Raw genomic sequence first — 19,083 nt, 5'->3', positions numbered from 1 at the left:
AAAAAAAAAATAGAAAATCCAAGAGAGAAAATCCATAATCAGTTACTGATTATGAATTGGGTGTTAACAAAAGACACAGTCTAAATTCCAGGGAGTGGTGGGGCGTTTTTATTATTGTCACCTCAAACGAGTAGCTGCGTGTGCAATCATTTCCTTAGCGAAGACGTGGCGAGGTTGGGTGGACAGAGGAGGCTCAGGGATGTGCCACGTTATCAGGATTGACCCAAACAACGACACGAAGGCCACGAAGTTTGGAACAGGCACACGTCCAAACCACAAGGTTGAATTCTCGGTGACCTCAGAGCGTCAGGTTAATTAATTCATTATTCATAATGAATTGATGGCACAGGACCTCAGAAACAGACGTGGTGAGGAGTGCCGCAGTCGGGGACAGCGACGGGATGGAGCCTTGCCGTGAGTGTCCGCGCCAGGGCACTGAGCCAGCTGCTCGCACACTGTTGCTTTGTTGTTTTTGGCAGAGAGAGGCCAGAGTTATTTTATTTTCCTCCTTCCAGTTTGAAGCTATTTTTATGGAAGTTTTAACCATGAACACGCCATGTCAGGAGTTTGCAGGGCCGTAAGCACTGATTAGGGGGAGACCAGAGTCCATGGAGGGTCTCTGGAGAAAGGCTCTTGGCCAGCTGGGAAGGAGGACATTGGAGGCAGGTCCTGCCCACAGGGCTGATCCTGGAGGGTCACGTGTTCCCACAGGTAAAGCTCAGCTCAACCCACCTGAGACCAGAGGCCCAAGGAAAACCTCTTCCTCCACAAGCTCAGAGCTCGGTTCACCTTTAGGAACCGAATTCTGCACAGGGCTGAGGGCCTGCCTCCATGAGGTCCCAACAAATCTCATGACCCCAACAAAGAAAGGGGGGCTCAGAGAGGGCAAGGAATTTGAGGCTGTGCTGAGAGGCTGGGAGTTGCAAATGAGTGGGGAGAAAAGCATTAGCTTAGGCTAATCTCCCTTGGCTTGGGATGTCTCCATAAACTCCTGGGGACCAAGGAAGAGCTTGAAGGACATTAGCCGTGACACCCTTCTCAGCATGGGGACCAGGACCTTCGTCCTTTGGCACCTGCCTACTTCTCGGTGGTCATTTAGGACATTTTCCCCTTCACTGCTTTGCTTGCATCCCCTGATCCTATATACAGTCCCTTGCACTGTCCTTCTCCCAGCCCCCGGGCTTGGCACACGCTGCTCTCTCACTCCCCTCAACTGGAAAGCTCGACACATCTTTCGTAGTCATCTGTTTACTTGTCGGTATTCCCTACTAAGATTATAAATCCCTTGAGGGCAAGTAACAGACAGTCGAGCCACACTAGTCCGATGACTGGTGGCCCTGTGATCTGCACACATCCAGCGATCCGCCCCTCCTTCCTTCTCCCGCTCCCTCCCCAGCTGTGCCAGAGACCCTGCTCCACGTGGCCCTGTGCCCAAGGGTCGGGGGTGTCAGGGCTGGCTTCCTGTAAAACATTAATTTATAATCTCGTTTAGATCACTGCGTCTCTTAAAAATAAGGTGAAAGCTACGAACTCCGTCCTCAGAAAAAATGCACATGGTCACATAGATATACACAAAATTTTACATACAATCTTAGGAGGGTTATGGACTCCTGGGGCCCATTTGTGAGCCTCTGGGGACCCACCAATGTTAGGCAGAGTCACCCTATCTAGAAAGTGCTAAACAATCCTGCAAAAGAACATGACAGGATCACAAAAAGCTACCAACATTTCTTCTCCTAAAATGACACAATGACTGTCATTTTTCAATTTACATCAAGGGAAAAAAAAATAAAGACAGATAGGATTTGATCAATTTCAAGTTTTTTTCCTCCCATCGTTGTTTGAAACCTTTGGTACCTGCCGCACGCAGCCTGGGTACTAGCACATTCTCAGAGATGGCAACATGAACAGGCAGAAATGAATATGAACAGGAAAACTTGGAAATGTGATTGCATAAGATTGTTCTATGCATGTGAAGATTTTGAGGGCTGAGGAGACCCGTGTACACAAAAAGCAACTGGAGCATCTACTTCGCAGACATCCCCACGGCCTGGTTCTCCAAGAACGTGACCACTGGGTCCACTGCATCTGGGAAATATATGCATGATGTTCTCTGGCTGCCACTAAGCCTCCAAACACGTCCCACTGGTGATACCTCGTTTGTTTCTGAGCAGCGCTACAGTGGGGGGGGGGTTGTTAAAACCACCCTCCCCCTACTGTGAGTGATGCTTTGGGACAGGGATTTGGATGTCTTGTCTCCCTGAAGCTCACTCTGCACCATGTCTCTGAAGGAAGGGGCTCATTTGGCTAAATTATCACCATTATGGGCCATTTGTCTTTAGTGTAATTCGGACTTTTGTGGCTTCTTTGTAAATGGAGTTATAGCCAAGTTAGAACAGGCCCAATACAAAGTGATTGGTGGACACCAAAGCACACCCAGCTCAACCAGCCTTAGCAGGCGGAGGGTCAAGAAACAGCCGGAGGAAGACATCCCACCAGCAGGCTGGGGTCTCTGCCGCAAATCCATCACTCCACGAGCATCTTCCACTGTGCTAGGCACTGGGAATTCATCTATCAAGAAGACACAGAGTCTAGTGGGCAACACACATGTACATAAACACCTGAGCAGAAAGAGCTACAGAGGTGCCCAAGGCACAGTGCACTCACTGGGGGAGATGCACCTGGGCCTGTCTGACTGGCTGAGCTGGAGCAGGTATTGCCTGAAGCCTTGAGAGCCAGGTAGAAGTTGCCAGGCAGGCAATTTTGCAGAGTAGATACCTGAGACAAGGCCTGACTGAAGAGAAAGGAATAGCCACTCAAAGATCTGAGGAAATGACATCAAAGAAGGCTGAATAGCATGTGCAAAGGCCCTGTGGTACAAACTATTTGTTGCACCCAAAGGACAGAGTTTATTAACTAGAGTGTGATGAGTGAGAGGAAGAACAGCAGGTGATTGTGAACGGTCTGAAGCAGCATGATACTCTTGGGAACTGACTGCCAGGAACAGAAACCAGCTCAGCCAAAGTTTCCAAATAGTTGAGAGATGAATCTGTAATGGTCAGCTGAGCCTTGGTCATGAAAGAACCTGTATACCAAGCCCAGGAACTTGAACTCAAAGGTGAGAAAAGCCATTGGAACCAAGATGCAGGGCAGAAATGAGACAGAAAGCTCACCCTCAGGGAGGAGGTGGCATGGTGGCATGGCAAGGACCAAGGTTAGAGGCAAGGACACCCTTAGGAAACCACTGCAGTTGTCCCGGGGAAGAAGTGATGAGGGCTAGATTCGAAGCAGCTATATAGAATAGAAAAGGAGGGACAGTTTCCCCGAGATAGAAGGCGAAACAGGCAGGGTTCACGGCAAACGGGAAGTGGGGTGAGAGTGAGAGGGAAGCAGGGAGACGTGGCCTGGTTACTCTAACCACACTGAGCACTGCACTCAGGGGCCGAGCCTGCAGCCCCTCCGGCTGCACTTTCAGGTGGGCCTGCGCACGCTTTAGCCCTTCCCACTGGAGGCCTCCCTGGCTGCGGTCAGGGCACTCTCCCCTGATACTCCTCCATCTCCCCCTGCCTTGGGGCACCCACCCAGCCCAGGCCCCCGGGATCTCTTGTCCAGGCCTGACCCCTGCCCAGCCCCACTGTGGGTGGCCCTGCAACCATCATGCCAGCCCAGAGCTCCCAAATCCTTTCAACAACTCTCCCTTGGTTCCAAGAGCCTCACTCTGCCTCCTCTGGGCTCCTTTTCCAGAAGAGCTGAATGGAACTCAGGGGGCAGTCGGGTGACAGGGGCAGCAGAAGTCTGAAGTGAAGTTGAACTAGAGGCAGGACTCATCCAAGAACGGATGGGACGTGGGTCTCTGGCAGTGACCATAGCAACAGCCCCTCAGCAAAGCGCAGCCAGAGCACACTCGCAGTCATGCCGACCTGGGCCTGCCTCCCTGTCTGTAGAATGGTGACCATCAAGGTCCCTGCAACATACTGTTGTTTCACAGTCAAATGTGATGATGCCCGGCACAGGGTAGGCTCGCTGCGTTTGCTTTCATATTTAAGAGAGAGCAGCTTCTCCCCACCTCTGATTTAATGGCCCCCTTAGTTGTGGAAGCCCCCACCCCCAACAGCGTCCTTCTCCACCAGCCATTCGTATGAGCAGCTCTCGAGTCTTGTCGTCACCTTGACCAGACCGGCAGTGGAAGGAGACTGGCCTGCGTCACCAGTGGTGGACGTCCAGTGCCCCTCTGGCGTCTGCTGACCCAGTGGCATTCAGAGATGACAGTTAGTGGGAGGGGCAGGGGGCCCCGACATTGTTGTCCCCTCCCCTCCCTAGGAGTCACCATCCATGTCTCCACCAACGGTTCAGTACTTGCAACATTCTTTGAATCTACAATCGGAACTCAGAGCTCAGCCCTCTCACACATCAATCACCCTGTCACCTGGATGGCTGCTCTTGGCACCACATCCACCGTGGTCCTGACAATCCGCCCACCTTCCTCCTTCAGACACCCACCTTGCAGGCTAGTGAGGGACAGCGCTGCCTTCTGCGGAGCTTCCCGCGTGCTGAGGAAGGCAGGGAACTGCACTAGCCATGCCGATTGCTACCTGAAAGCCACCGGTGTCCCCATCTCAGCCTCTACCCTCCAGCCTCGGAGCAGTAGTGGGCAGCGTGTGGTGACTTCCTAACCCAGGAAGTGGCCGCGCCGTCTCCATCAGCCGCACTTGAATTTCCTGCCACGAGAGGGCGCTGGAGAGCAGGGAGAGGTGAAGCGGAAGCCCCTGGAGTTCCTCCCTGGGCACCACCCCAGGGTGGCAGGAGCATGCGGGTCCGCAGCCACCAGCAGGAGGGCCAAGCACGGTGGCCGCCATCTGCAGCCAGAGCTGCAGAGAATAAGGGTCCCCAGGACCCTCCCAAACAAGCCAGGGACACACAACACCAGACTCAGCTAGGTTTGCCAGACAAAATATAGACACCCTGCTAAACTTGAACTTCAGATATACAACAAATAATTTTTAATATAAGAATGTCCAATGCAATAATTGGAAATACTTAAAATCGTTTATTATATATCCAAAATTCTAATTTAACTAGAGCATCCTGTTTCTGTTGTTTGCTTTTTATTTATTTGTTTTGCTAAATCTGGCAACCCTAGACCGAAACTCTGCCAGGTGTGGGCAGAAAAGACAGTGATTTCCCACCCCACCCCCCACACTCAGCCCCAGAACACGAGGAATGGAGGCAAACTTTTCGTGGTCAGCTTTTTAGAGTCCACCTGAAGCCCAGCCCAGGTGGACAGGTGAGGTGCAGAAGCACTGAGGTGCTTGGTCTCCGACAGGCACCTGCAAACACACCGAGAGCAGAGAACCACGTTAACGTTAAACTATACTTTATTGCTTGACTTGTCTTCCCACACCTGCGTCGGGAACCAGACCACATTTCCCAGCCTGCTGTGCGTGGTCCGGTCCATCCAGAGAGGGTCCTACAAGTCACAGCCATCCACCCAGTCAGCAAGGTCCTTGCCCTGGCAGTGATGCCTCCAGGCCTCCCTGCGGGGGAGAACAGGGACGAGGAGAGAACACATCAGCTGCGGTCACCAGTCACTGCTCAGAGGACAGGAGGGAGACCAGGCCTGGCCACACCACCTGGGTGCTCCAGCCCAAGTCACTTACCAGGAGCCCAGACCCTGGGGCTCTTGGGCTATCTTCATGGCACAGATAACAGTGTCCTTGAGGTTAGGATTCAACAAGTCTGGGTGGGAGGCCAGGGAAACACACAATGAGGGGACAGGGAACAAACCGGGGTGTCCAGAGGGTCTCTCTCTCTCTCTCACACACCCACACCCTCCTCTGCCCTAAATCCAGTCCTGTCTCTTGGCCACTCCAGAAGCACAGGTGTCATCACTGTGCCCCTCTGCCCCTCCGTCAGACGCCACCCCTCTCCATTCCCGTAGTGCTAAGGCCGGTCTCCTATCTAGGACCCCAAATCAGATCCATGTAGGACCCACCCTCATCACTCGCCCCATCTCCCTCTCCTCATCATGGGGGGATCCCCCACGCAGAGATAAAGGTGTGGGGTGGTGGGCAAACTAAACTGGGGAAGAAGCAAAGGCTGGTGCAGGGGCCCAAGCCCAGCCAGCCCCGGGCCCCAGCCGGGCTACCAGTGCAGTACATCCGGCACCGGTTGGTGGCGTTCGGGATGAGGCTTTTGCACCACTTCCGGCTGCTGATCTGGAAGATGCCGTTGTTGGTGCTTCCGTCGGCCTCATGGTCCACAGCGCCCGTGTTGAAGCCGCTGGTGAAATAAGCCAGGCAGACCCCTGCTCGGGCAGAGCACAGCCCGGGTCAGGACCAAGCGTTCGCTGCGGGTCCCACACGTCAGCTCCACCAGCCTCGCCTGCCTCGGGGTGACCCGGGCAGGCGCCCACCATCCACCTATTGCAGATGCCCCCGTAGAGGCTCAGAGGGGCACAGTGACTTGTCCAAGGTCACATACGGCCACCAAACAGCAGGGCTCAGGACTGGCCCTCTCCCCACTTCCTCATTGTTCAGCACATAGCAGGGCCCAGTAAGTGTGTTGAATGAATTTATAAGAGCTGAACTTTTAGAGGCGAGATTAGGAAGACACAGGTGGGACCTGTGCAGGGGACTGGAACTGGAGAAAAAATGAGTCCGGAGGTGACTGCACTTCACTGTCGGCTACGCGAAGCTGCCACCGGCTTGAAAAGTTTGGTACCACTGATTTTTTCAGTTTGCCTTTTCTAAATTTCAGTAGGAATGTCTAATCCTCGTGACCATGATTCAGTTTAGGGTACTAAGCTGTTCATTTCCTTTGACTCCCGACTGCAGGGGAGGACAAGGGGGGTGACCCCAACCTGGCCACCTGCCACCTGCCCACTGCATGCTTATCTCAGATAACCTCATTTTACAGATGAGCTAAGGGCGAAAAGCTCCCGAAGCCACACCCCTCGCATGACGATGAAAGGAGGGAGGAGGGGAGGAGGCTGGGCGTGGGGAGGAGGGACGGGAGTGCTCACAGTCGGCCAGGCTGTGCCCCCGGTATCCGTCCAGACCAAAGTCCTGTAGCACTCTGGCCAGCTCACAGCGACTGAAGACCTTGGCTTCGCTGGAGGCGAACAGGCAGCTGAGCAGAGGGACGAGGGCCAGCAGGGTGATGGCAGGCGGACACAGCTGCCTCCCGGGAGCCCCGCTCCTAACTTCCATGCGGGCGGAGGACGCGGAGCCCCTGCCACTCTGGCTCAGAGCCGAGCTTTGGGGTGGCAGGCGGCTCACCAGCCCTGGTGGTCGGCTCAGACAGCTACTCCTTGGGAGAAGAAGGGACCGCCCTGAGCGTACCCCTGGGAACGGGGAGACGGGGTGGGCAGAAGACCAGCTCCAACAGTGCATGTCTGGCATCCCGGAGCATCATGCCCCCCAAGATCCCAGAGAGGGGTTCCTGAGACCAGCCTTTCTCCTTCCCCATCCTGCTTTGCACCCCCCAGCCCAGAGGAGGGAAAAAAGGGAGAAAACTAACCTATTTTGAGCTCCGTGCTACATGCTAGATATTATTTAGTCCTGAGGCCCAAGATTTTACAACCAAGCAGGGGCAAAGTTTGGGCTAGAACCAAAGTTACCTGAATCCAAAGCCCCACTACGTTATGGCCATGAGCAGATGTTCCCAGAGGGGATGGGCCGAGCTCTGTCACCAGGGTAAACCCGTCCCTCAGCCCGACTGCCAAGGGCCTCCCTCCTGGCACGGAGCCTCCATCTCCTAGCCTTAACTGAAGCAAGGTCCCCGCAGAGCAGCGGGGCGCCGTAGCCCTCTCAAGTGGAAGCTGCTCTTTCTCCACATGCAAGGCCCGAGGCAGCCCTGACCACCCCTTCTAGACCACTGGAAGGCCTTGCAAATACCCCTTCACCCTGGAAGCCCACCCATCCTGTCTGGTTTGGTCATTGGCCCTGATCCCTGGCTGTGGGCCAGTTCCCAGTACCATGGGGACATTGACACCTGGTTGCCTTGGCCTCAGGGCTCCTCCACCTCCACACCCTCTCAGCCACCCACTCCCATGGCTTTGTCGTCCCTACATTTGTCATCATTTTCCCACCCCTGCAACCTTCTAACATCTCTCTGCCCACCCCCTGTGACGTGTCTCCCCACGTCTCTCGTGACCTCTGCCCCTCCACACCTGCTGTCCACCTTCACAGAGGCAAAGGGTGAAAGTCAAAGGCCACAAAACCTCATGCAGGGGACCTTGAATGCCATGAGTTTGACGGGGTGGCGAAGGGCATGGCTTTGCAGCAAGACTTGGGTTTGAAGCCCTCTCCACTCCCTGCTACATCTCTGACTTTGGACACTCTCCAAGCCCCATTTCTTTGTGTATACAATGAGGACATTCATAACACCTGCCTCATACAATTGTTGAAGGAATAACTGAGAGAAGGCGTGGGAAGAACTTAGTTCTTTGCACTAAAAATAGGTCAGTTGTTATTTCCATCATGAACTACAACTGGCACTAGTACTAACGCTTGTCTCCGGCCGGCTTTCTCTCTCTCCATTTCCCTCGGAGGGGGCTCAAAACCCTCATGGTCGTCCTCGAGCACCTCGCCCCCCACCCCGGCCCACCCCTTGGCTCCCAGATGACCTCACCTCCTGCTGCACTGAGAAAAGCAAGGTGATCGCATGTGGAATGTCTTCCTTTCTGCCTTAGCCCCATCCCACTGGCTGCCTCGTCCGCAGCCTCACCTCCACCCCGCAGCGTGAGGATGCGGGGCCTCCACCCGTGTCCAAGCCCATCCTTCCTCCGAGCTCTAGATTCCGTCCCTTCCCACCTCCACGCCTTGTCCCCTCGTCGTCCCCTCCCTCCCAGCACCGTCTGGCTCTCTCCTCTGCCTGCTCCTCCTGACTCTGCACGCACAGGACATGCTCGGGTCTCCAGCTCCTACAACGCTCCCCTTGACAGGGGTCTCCTCATCTGCCTGTGCTCACCTGTCTCTGTCCCTCTCTCCTCATCCACACTCCTGGGGGGTGGGCGGGGACTGCCACCTCCTCCCCTCCCATCTGTTTTCCAACCCAGGGAAATCGGCTGTCCCAACACCACCGCTCGCTGGAAACTACTCTGCTCCGTCCAGTAGACCTTGCTGGTTCCTCGGGGAGCTCTCAGCGGCACTTCACCCTGTCGCCCGCCCCCCTTTTGGAAACACTTGCCTCTCTCTTGGTTTCCACGAGGCTCCCCTCCTCCCTTTCTGGCTATTTCTCCTCATCCTCCTTTGTGGAATCCACTTCTGCCCCAGCTGGAAATGCCGATGTGTGTTCCAGGCCTTTCCACCCTGAGCCCTCTTCTGTTCCACATCGGAAACCCTCCGGTCCAGCCTGCTGTGGCCACCCCCTGTGGGCCAACGCCCTCCTAACGCATCTTGCCCTGAGACCTCAGAGGCAGCTGCGTCCTGGGCACCTCCGCCCGGTGTCCCACAGCCCCCTCAAACTGAGCCCCTCTAAACAGAACGAACGTTCCCACCAGAATCTGCTGTCCCTATGTTTCTCCTTTCTTGGTTTAGAACATCATGGGCTGGCCGTGTACCCAAACTGGAACACGGATGCCACTCTGCACCCTCCTTCTTCACTTCTGTGGCCTTCACCCATCCCCAGCCAACCAAGTCCCAAGTTCCGCGGATTCTGCCTTCCCTCCAAGAGCACCGTCTTTTCCTAAGCTCAGGCCACCATCACGGCTTCCCTTACGGTCGTCTTGCACCCTCTTCCAAACTATCCTATATGCAATCATCAGAACGGGTGTTCTCAACAAAAAGCCTGGCCCTGTGACACCCTCTGATGCCCCTCATCACTGCTCCCTTCGTGACCCAGCCCTGCTGACCCCTCCCTCACTCACACATTAGGGTCCAGCAACACCACGTTGCCGATTGTCACGATGACTCTGTTAATTAGAACATTCATTTTCTCCTTTCCTCGGTAACTCTCACTCGTGCATCAAGGGTGGCATCAGAAGTGGGTTCCCCAGCAAGACTCCTCTGGGTGTCCACTGCCCCCGACAATCTCATGGTGCCCGACCTTCCACCCTCCTCCATCACACTAGTCTGTAAGAGAGTCAGTCCTTCCCATTGCAAGGTGAACTCCCAAAGAACAGTGGCCCGGTCTTATCTGTCTGCTTATCCTGAGAGTCAAGCCAGAAGCAGTGGCTGCTTCTTAAACTGAAGTCTTCAGAAGGCATGACAGGGACAGGAGCGCTTCTCATCAATGCAGGGGGAGGGGAGGGAGGGAAACAACCTGGTCGAGTTCTTGGACACTGTGCCAGGCCTTTTCTAGAGGTGTCTTAACGTAATCTCATCTAATCCTCTCAACAATTCAGTGCAGTGGGATTAATATCCCTAATTTGTAGAGGAAGAAACCAAGTGGACTGCTACACAGTGACTGTTTTTGATTTTTTTGTAGTAAAGTGACTTAAAAGTAATTCTATCCTGAGTATTTCACAGCAGGCCCAGGGCTAGTGATTCAGGGAGACAGGTCTAGTGATTCAGAGACCAGAGACCTGCTAGCAAGGTCTCTCCCTCTCCCCCTCACTCTCTCAGCTCGTCTCTCTCCCAGGCCCAGATACCCCTCCTCTCTGACCACTGCCCTGCTCTTCCGTGCCCCTCTCTGGCCAGACAAACCCAGGGCCTTAGCTGACAGCTGCAGGAAGGAGGGAAGGGGGGCTCACTGATCAGGGGTGATCCCCACCAGGGCTGTGATGGTGGTGGCACAGGCAGCAGCAGCCGTGACCCCAAACCCTGCTTCTGCTCAGGACGCCCCCCACGACACTGCCAGGGCCCCAGGCACCCAGTATGAAGAGAATAATGGGGAGGAGCAGGCTCCAGACCAACCTAGGGCCTTCTAGAACCCCAGCTCTGTGAGCTCATCTTCCAGCAACACTCTACCACTGAGCCTGGACTGGCCCACTGAGCCCCTCGATTTCAGGTTCCTGGGGCAAATTAGGGGTATCTCATCCCAATCGTCTTGCAGCTTCTACACACACATGTGCGCACACACACACACACACACACACACTCTACTTTGAGGGATGACTTTCCTCCACCCAACAAGTCCTTCTGATGGTTGTGCAGGGATGGTGGTGGGTGCCCACTGCCTCCCCAGGATGCCTCTCTCTGCCTGGACAAAGATTACACGATTGACTCTAACACTTAAAGGACAGAGACGTGGAAGGAACAGGTCTGTGTTGCACAGGAGCCCTGCTTGGAGGCCGTGGGGCACAGCAGCTAGAGTACGGGCTGTGGGGTCAGGCTGGCCAGGGCTGAACACGGGCTCTGGTGACAACGCCCACTGGGTGGCCCAGAGAGAGTGGCTTCACCTCTCCATTTCCTCAGTTCCCAAGTGGGGATGACAATATCAGGAGGGCCCAAAGAAACAGCCACAAAGTGCTTCACACACCAGGTTCTCAATAAATAATAGCAATGATGACTAAGAGCAGAGCACAGCCATCAACGGGTGGAATTGCGCCATGTTCACCTTCCCGCCTGGGCCCACCCCAGACCAGCCAAGTCAGAACTGAGGGTTGGCACAGCATCAAGACTTCTTTTTCTTTTCTTTCTTTCTTTTTATTTTCATTGTGGTAAGAACACTTAGGAAATCTGCCCTCTTAACAAATTTTGAAGTGTACAGTATGGTATTGTTGATGATAGGTACAATGTTGCACAGCAGATCTCTAGAGCTTATCTCGCTTGACCAAATCTTTCTGCCCATTGATTAGTAACTCCCCTTTCTTCCTCCCCCTACGCCTCTCCTGTATCATTCCACCCTTTGATTCTGTGAATTTGACTATTCTAGGTACCTCGTATAAGTGGAATCATTTGTCTTTCTGTGACTGGCTTATTTCTCTTAGCGTAATGTCCCCAATATCGTTGAGGACATCCATATCATTGCATCCATATCGTTGCATATGTCAAAATTTCCTCCTTCTTTAGGGCTGAATTGTATTCCACTGCGTGTATTAACACATTTTCCTTTATCCATTACTCTGTGCACAGGCACTTACGTTGTTTCCGTCTCTTGGCTATTGTGAATGATGCTGCAGTGAACATGAGAGCACCAGTATCTCCTCAAAATCATGATTTCAACTGTTTCAGATAAATACCTACAAAGGGGATTGCTGGATCATATGGTAATTCTGTAAGTTTTTTTTTGAGGAGCCTCCATGCTGTTTTCTGTAGCAGCTGCACCATCTTGCATTCACACCAACAGTGCATAAGGGTTCCAATCTCTCTACACCGTCACCACCAATACTCGTTGTCTTTTGTTGTTTTGATTGTAGCCATCCTGTTAGTCATGAGGTGATTTTGAATTTCCCTGGTAATTCACTGTGATTTTCAATTTCCCTGATAATTAGTGATGTTGAGCACTCTTGCAAATACCTATTGGTCAATTTGTATACCTTCTTTGAAGAAATGTCTATTTGGCATCAATATTTTTTTTTGGTTTTGTTTGTTTGTTTTAGAGACAGGGTCTCACCACATTACCCAGGCTGGTCTTGAACCCCTGGCCTCAAGCAATTCTCCCACCAACCTGAGCCTCTCAAAGTACTAGGATTATAGGCATGAGCCACCACACTCAGCCTGGCTTCAGTTTATCTTAAAAGCTTGCCAGGTAACTCTGATGTGTAGCCAGGTTTCAGCCTTTATTCAGGGGAAAGAGCTTTAGATTTGAGTTAGAAAACCTGAGTTCAATTTCTTACTCTGCCCCTGACTGGCTCTCTGGTCTTGACAAGTTCACCTCCATTTCCTCATTATTAAAATGCAGTCATCACCCTGTGCCACCTGCTGTGACCTTGAGCACCGTACTTGATCTCCCCAAACCTCATTTTCCTCCTGTAAAATGGCAATGATAAACCTCCCTCCCTCCAGGGGTGGTGGCGAAGCTCAGGTGTCTCTGCACGGAGATGCTCACCGCTCGGATCAGTATATTGTTAGCTATGGTTTTTATTGCCTGGCCCTTGGTGGTGATTCTGTCTGCTTGAGTTTTGGGGGTTTTACTGCATCGGCCTGCTTTTACTATTTTATGGCTTCTTTTTATTGAGTAATTTTTCAGCTTATTTTTATTTTATTGTATGTTTTGTTATTTCCCAGTTGACTTTCCCTTTTAAATGGGGACTAAGAAACAGCAGCTCAAAAGGAACAGTTAGGGGGGCAGGCGAGGCCCCAGGTGGAGATCGGCAGGTCCTTATTTCTCTGCTGAGCTCTGCACGAGTCTCTCGTATGTCCCCACGGCAGGCTCAGATTCTTGACCATATCCTAAAAGACAACCTCCACTGCTTCCTCCAAGCTTAAGTTCTGCAGCAGCCTCTATTACAGGTCTTGTCCTCAGCCCTGGCAGCACTTTGAAAAACTACTTTAGAAAAACTATTGGCTCCAGGGCCCCACCCCAGGCCAATCCATCAAATTCTCTGGGGGTGGCACCCAGGCATCAGTATTTTTGTAATGCTCCCGGGCGATTCCAAAGCGCCACTTCCAACCAAACTTCTTAGAGTTCCCTAATGTGCGACATTTTGCATTCTTGCTTTTGTGGCATCCTATATGTCAAATCTACTTTTTTCTGTTCCTACTCCCTGGCTAGCTTCTCCTTAGAGCATTGCTGAAGCTTGACTTCCTCCCCTGACTCCTTGGGCTGACGCGGGGGTCCCCTACATTCCTGTACAGTATCCAGTGTTAATTTATAATCTCAGCATCTCTCACACTCTACAAGTGTCTTCTCTCTCTATCCTCCCACCAGACTAGCAGATGCCTGATATGTCTCTCATGTCTATTTTCTCAGTCCAAAACAGGGACTTGAAAATGCTGGGTGAGTAAAGAAATGAAGAAATGAATGAAAATCACCTAGTCAGTGACTCGGAAGAACCTTAGCCCAGAGGACTCAATCACGACAGTGCTGAGGGGAGCCAGAGAGTGCCAGGGTCACTGCAGGCCATGAGAAAATGAATCCACCTCTGGCTCCAAGCAGGGCGAGCCTACAGCTCCTAGATCAAGACCTGCCCCGGTCCCCACTGTGTGTAAAGCCACTTAACCCTGCACAGAATAATCTCACACCACCATATTCTTTTAGTGTTGTGTCTCCCTTATTACTCCGTCTTCCCCATGTGATGCTTAATTTCGTGTGTCCACTTGACTGGGCCACAGGATATCTATCTGGTCAAACACTATTCTGGGTGTTTCTGTGAGCACATTTTTCAATGAGATTAACATTTAAATCAGTAGACTGAGTAGAGCAGATTGCCCTCCCTCATGGTGGGTGCACCTCATCGGGCAGGTGCAGGCTGAATAGAGGAAATGGCTGAACCTCCCCCAAGTAGGAGCAAATTCTTCCCGCCTGGCTGCCCTACAGCAGGGGACATCGCCATTCTTTCCTGCCTGCAGACTCGAACCAAAACATCTGCCTTTTCCTGAGTCTTGAGCCTGTGGCCTTTAGACTAGAACCACACCATTGGCTCTCCTGGGTCTCCAGCTGCCGGCTCACCCTGCAGATATTGGCGTTTACCTCCATAATTGCATGATCCAATTTTTTATAATAGATCTCTCTCTCTCTCTCTCTCTCTCTATATATATATATATATATACATAGTATACACACACACACACACATAAAATTTCTTTCTCATCGATAGACAGATGTACAACCTGTTGGTTCAGGGAAACCTTCACATGATATACCCTTCATGTGAAGCTGGTAGAAAATCATGGAACAGTTATCAGGTCCCCCCATGCACATCAATTCCCTTCCTGGACCTGGTGCCACTCTAGGCTGACGTTCTTCCCTCCCCTCTTGTGATCTGTGGCTTCTACAATATGGGGAAGCAGGTTGAGAGCAGCAAACCTGGGCTGGACCCCTGATTTCACAACATTTACCAGCTCCGTGACCTTGGAGGATTACTTAGCCTGGCCAAGCCTCGGTATCCTCACCTGTAAAGACCTGCCACCCCAGGGGATCTTGAGGGATTAACAAGATAACATGCAAAACGTCTTACACAGCACCTGGCACCGAGCAGACACTCAATAAAATGTTACTTTTACTTATTGTTATTTTGATGGTGAGGAAACAAAAGAACTATACTTTTGAGAACTGCACTTCAATTGTCAAAAAGCCCTCTGAGTAAGGGCCTAAAGGGTATTGCAAAGGGACAGCACGAGCCCGGTTTGCACCATGTTGGCCCTCGTCACAGTCGCAAGATCTCTGGATAAGCAGGGAATTACTCTCCTCGCTTTCAACTCCTTGTACTTATATCCTAGGGATTTTCTCTCAGGACAACGGATAGAGCCTAAAGGAAAAGGAAAAACATCAAACTTGGATAAAGTGCTTGTTCTTCTCTTTCCTACTTTCCATTCCCATCCTGATCTCCTTACAAGTTCAAAGATGGTCCTTCCATATGTTCCCACCACTTGGGTTGATGCCCTCATCCTATCTTACCTGGCACTGCAGTCATTTCCTAGCTGGTCTCTCTGCATCAGGGAGCTCTTTCTAAATAATAGGGCTGAATGCGCCAATCCCCATTTTTAACCTTTGATGGGTCTCCACCACTTGCAGGATTGGGTTAGCCCACGTGGTCGGCAGCCCACATGGTCCTCCATGGTCTGTCCTCTCCCACTTTCCCAGCCTCACCTCCCAGCACTTCCCACCCCCCCGCCCCTGCCACCCTCCCGGCTCTGGCGACTCTTCCCCAGACTTACCTGCCTAAAAGCCCTTCCTCATTGAGCACCAGATAACTTTATTTCACCCTTCAAAATCAGCCCAGTATTACAACTTTTGCAGAAAGACTTAATCCAACAGTCTCTACCCCTGGAACACCCCAATCTATTTGCTTATCCCAGCACCTCGAGTTTATCCGTATCACAGAATTACCATATTACACTATAATTCGTGGTGTATGTGACTGTGGCCCTGACCGTGAGCTCTTCCAGAGCAAGGAGCATGTCATATTCATCTCTGTATTTCCTTCACCTACTACCAGGTGAGGCACACAGAAGGCGCTGAAGAGAGGTTAAGAAAATACATTTTAAAACACACAGGTTGAGGAGTAAAAAGATGAACGTAACTATAAAGGGGTAGCCCAAGGGAGATCTTTGTGGTGATGAAATAGTTCTTTATCTCGATTAGGGTGGTGGGTCCACACATCTCCACATGTAATAAAATGACATAGAACTATAGACACATTGTAGCAACGTCAGTGTTCTGGTTTTGCTATTATGCTGTCATTATGTAAGATGTAACCATTGGGGGAAACCGGGTGAAGGGTACAAGGGATTTCTCCCTGTGCTATTTTTACAACCTCCTCTGAATCTATAATTATTTAAAAATAAAAATTTCTTAATAAGGAAAAACACAGACATAGAGGCTAGTTTTACTGTTCTGACAGATTATTCCCAACAATAAAATAATTGGAAGTGAAGGGCTGTCAACTCCAGAATATTTCACAAGTTTAATTTAAGATTATTTAACACGTTGACTGACACACTAGAAAAAAATAGTTTTCCTTGGGGCCATGGTGTTTTATTATAAAAATAGAATAAAAACTTCAAAAATAAAATGATCCTAATTTCATGGAAAAATTTGTTATTTTTTGTCTTTTTCTGTGCGTGCGTTATACGCAACTTGAAAAATAGTTCATGCAGCTCCCAAGGTGAAGAGACGTGTGAGTTACATATGCTTCACAAAGCCCCGGGCTCAAAACTGGAGTGAGTTAAATACAACTCATGTGGCAGTGAATGTGTTAAACTTGACTGGCTAGAAGGTGAGTGATTACAACATAAATATAACCCAAGTATTCTGCAACATCCAGTTGATTTAGATCGTAACTGAGTTTCTGCTCTGAAGGCTTTCACACCAGCACCTAAGCGCTTAGAGCCCTGAGTGGAACGAGTTAGCTCAGTGCAGTTATGGGAGCTGAGCAAAGTCAGCTATGATGAAACACTGAGGAAAACATACACTTCACTTACCCTGTGTGGCCAGACAGAGGCTGAGTGGGTGGAAGAAAACTGCTTGGCTGACCCATAGGCCACTGAGGAACCTAAAAACCTGAGTCTGGTTTGTAGCAACTTTGGGAAGCCTGAAAGGGTGGGGTGTTAAAAAGTGAGTCTTTGAGTAAACTGACACCTTCAAAAGCTGAAGGCCTCTACAAACCCAGGGTCTCTAAAACCCTGAGATTCCTAGCAACCAGGGTGGGCTAACAACCTAATGACTTCAAGATCCCAGATTCTTAAGAGCCTGGGCCCCCCCCCAAAAAAAAAACTGATGTCTCTAATAACCTGGTCCCTTTTCAGAAACAAGAAGCTTTTAATCAATCGAAAAGCTGAATAACCTGGGGCTTCTAACAACCCAAGACCTATAATAAACTGAAATAACAAACTGAAACTCTTCGCAACTTGGGTTGCCTGGCAACCTGGGGACTGTAATTATCAGAGACTCCTAGCAACCAGGGAGATTTCACAACCTAGGGAGAGGGGTACACATCCAACCCTGGACCCGGACTGAATCTCACTCTTGCAAGGCAGCGTGATCTAAGAGATAGAGCCAGAATTGGAAACCAAAAACCCATGTTTGATGTTCTTTGATTTTACCACTTCCTAACTGTATATCTTGAGGCTTAAGCTCTCTGACCACTAGTTTCCTTACATATAAAATGAGAATGATAATGATAATATCTAGCTCATAAAATTAAGCACCAAGTCAGAAGGTTTATGAGAAAGCATTTTAACAGCTATGTAAATGCACGTTGCCATGTTTGGCTACATCCTCTCCCCTCACATCTCAATACACACCACATTCCAACGATTCTACTTCCAAAACACCCTTCCCAGCTCCCAGCTCCATTGCCGACACCAAGATCTCAGGTCCCTCCACTTGCTTGTCTACATTGTCGCCAGTTTTCTTTCCAATGCACAAGTCCTATTGTGTCACTTTTGCCTAAAGCCTCCCCCCTGGCTCCCCATTGATCATTCTGTGAAGTTCGAACTCTTTGGCAGGGTACTCCATGCTAAGGCCCTCTCTTTCCAGATTCATCTTCAATCATTCTCCCAACCCCCACTTCCTTCCTTTACTCCTAAAACAAACCTGAGAGGTGAGTACAGGTTTTATTATCATCTCAGTTCCACAGATAAAGAAAGTGGGGCTGAACATAGCTAAGTAACGCATCCAACTACATACAGCCTTAAGCAGTGATTTGAAACCATGTCTGACTCCAAAATCCAAGTTCTTTGGCAAAAATCCCCAAGATCCATCAACAGCTCTTGGAAGGTTCCAAAAACGTGATTCTCTGGTTGCTCTCTTAATAAGTCAACTTTGATCTTATTTGAAAACACCTCCACCTTTTTCTGCCAGAGCCACAGGACACTGCTCCGTTTGGATGGAGCTTGAGATTTTACCACCAGGGGGGCGCTCTCCTTGCACATGCAAAAAAATAGATCTACAGGTATGTGTACATCAGCCCTCATAGATTATTGAGACCACACGCAGTGCTGCCTGACCTGTGGCCCGTCTCATTTTGCCACGGAGCTCATGATGCAATTTTAGGATGAATGGTTAGAAACCTGCCTTTAGGTTGCTGCTTCTCAAAAAGGTCCAGTTATTAACATTTCAGTGGCCCAAAAGTCATTTTTATTAGCAACCTTCTTGTCAATTACACAGGTTCATCTGAGTTCTAAGAATATACATTTTCCTCCATAAGACTCACTAAAACTACTGTCCTTTTTTAATTAAAATCAATATGACCTGTAAACACTTTCATTTGCCCTGTCTGATTCCCAGGGTTGGGGGTGTGGGAAGGCTGAGTGGAACAGCAGAAAGATGGCTCATTGCTGCCGCAGTCCAACGTCCTCGTTTTATGAGCGTGAGGACAAAGATCCCCACAGGGAAAGTGAATTGCTCCTGGACCCACGGGAAGTAAGAGCCAGAGCAGGGACCAGACGTAACTTTCCAGAACATAACTGTGTGCTAACACACTACTCTGGTAACTGACAGAGAGTACATAAAAGAAGCCCTCTGGCATTATTGCTCATAAGCCCGGAGCTGAGGGACAGTGAGCCTGGGTACTCTCTCGGGCATCTTATGGTG

The 19,083-nt window shown here is 50.7% G+C and overlaps 1 protein-coding gene across 1 annotated transcript; it reads right to left on the bottom strand.

Annotated features, from left to right (window-relative positions):
• Window positions 1-4,414: 4,414 nt before the first annotated feature.
• Window positions 4,415-8,778, bottom strand: SPACA3 (sperm acrosome associated 3). The gene is made up of 9 exons (XM_045526991.1): window positions 8,728-8,778; window positions 8,171-8,181; window positions 7,022-7,308; window positions 6,146-6,304; window positions 5,658-5,736; window positions 5,472-5,534; window positions 5,214-5,327; window positions 4,710-4,856; window positions 4,415-4,550 (listed from the first exon to the last, which is right to left on the bottom strand). The coding sequence occupies exons 1-9, from the start codon at window positions 8,776-8,778 to the stop codon at window positions 4,415-4,417; spliced, it is 1,047 nt and encodes a 348-aa protein (XP_045382947.1).
• Between the last annotated feature and the right edge of the window lie 10,305 nt (window positions 8,779-19,083).

The sequence above is a fragment of the Lemur catta genome, chromosome 15 (assembly GCF_020740605.2).
Source record: "Lemur catta isolate mLemCat1 chromosome 15, mLemCat1.pri, whole genome shotgun sequence".
NCBI lineage: Eukaryota > Metazoa > Chordata > Mammalia > Primates > Lemuridae > Lemur > Lemur catta.
Note: the sequence above shows the minus strand (reverse complement) of the source record. Positions and strands in the feature narration are given on the sequence as shown.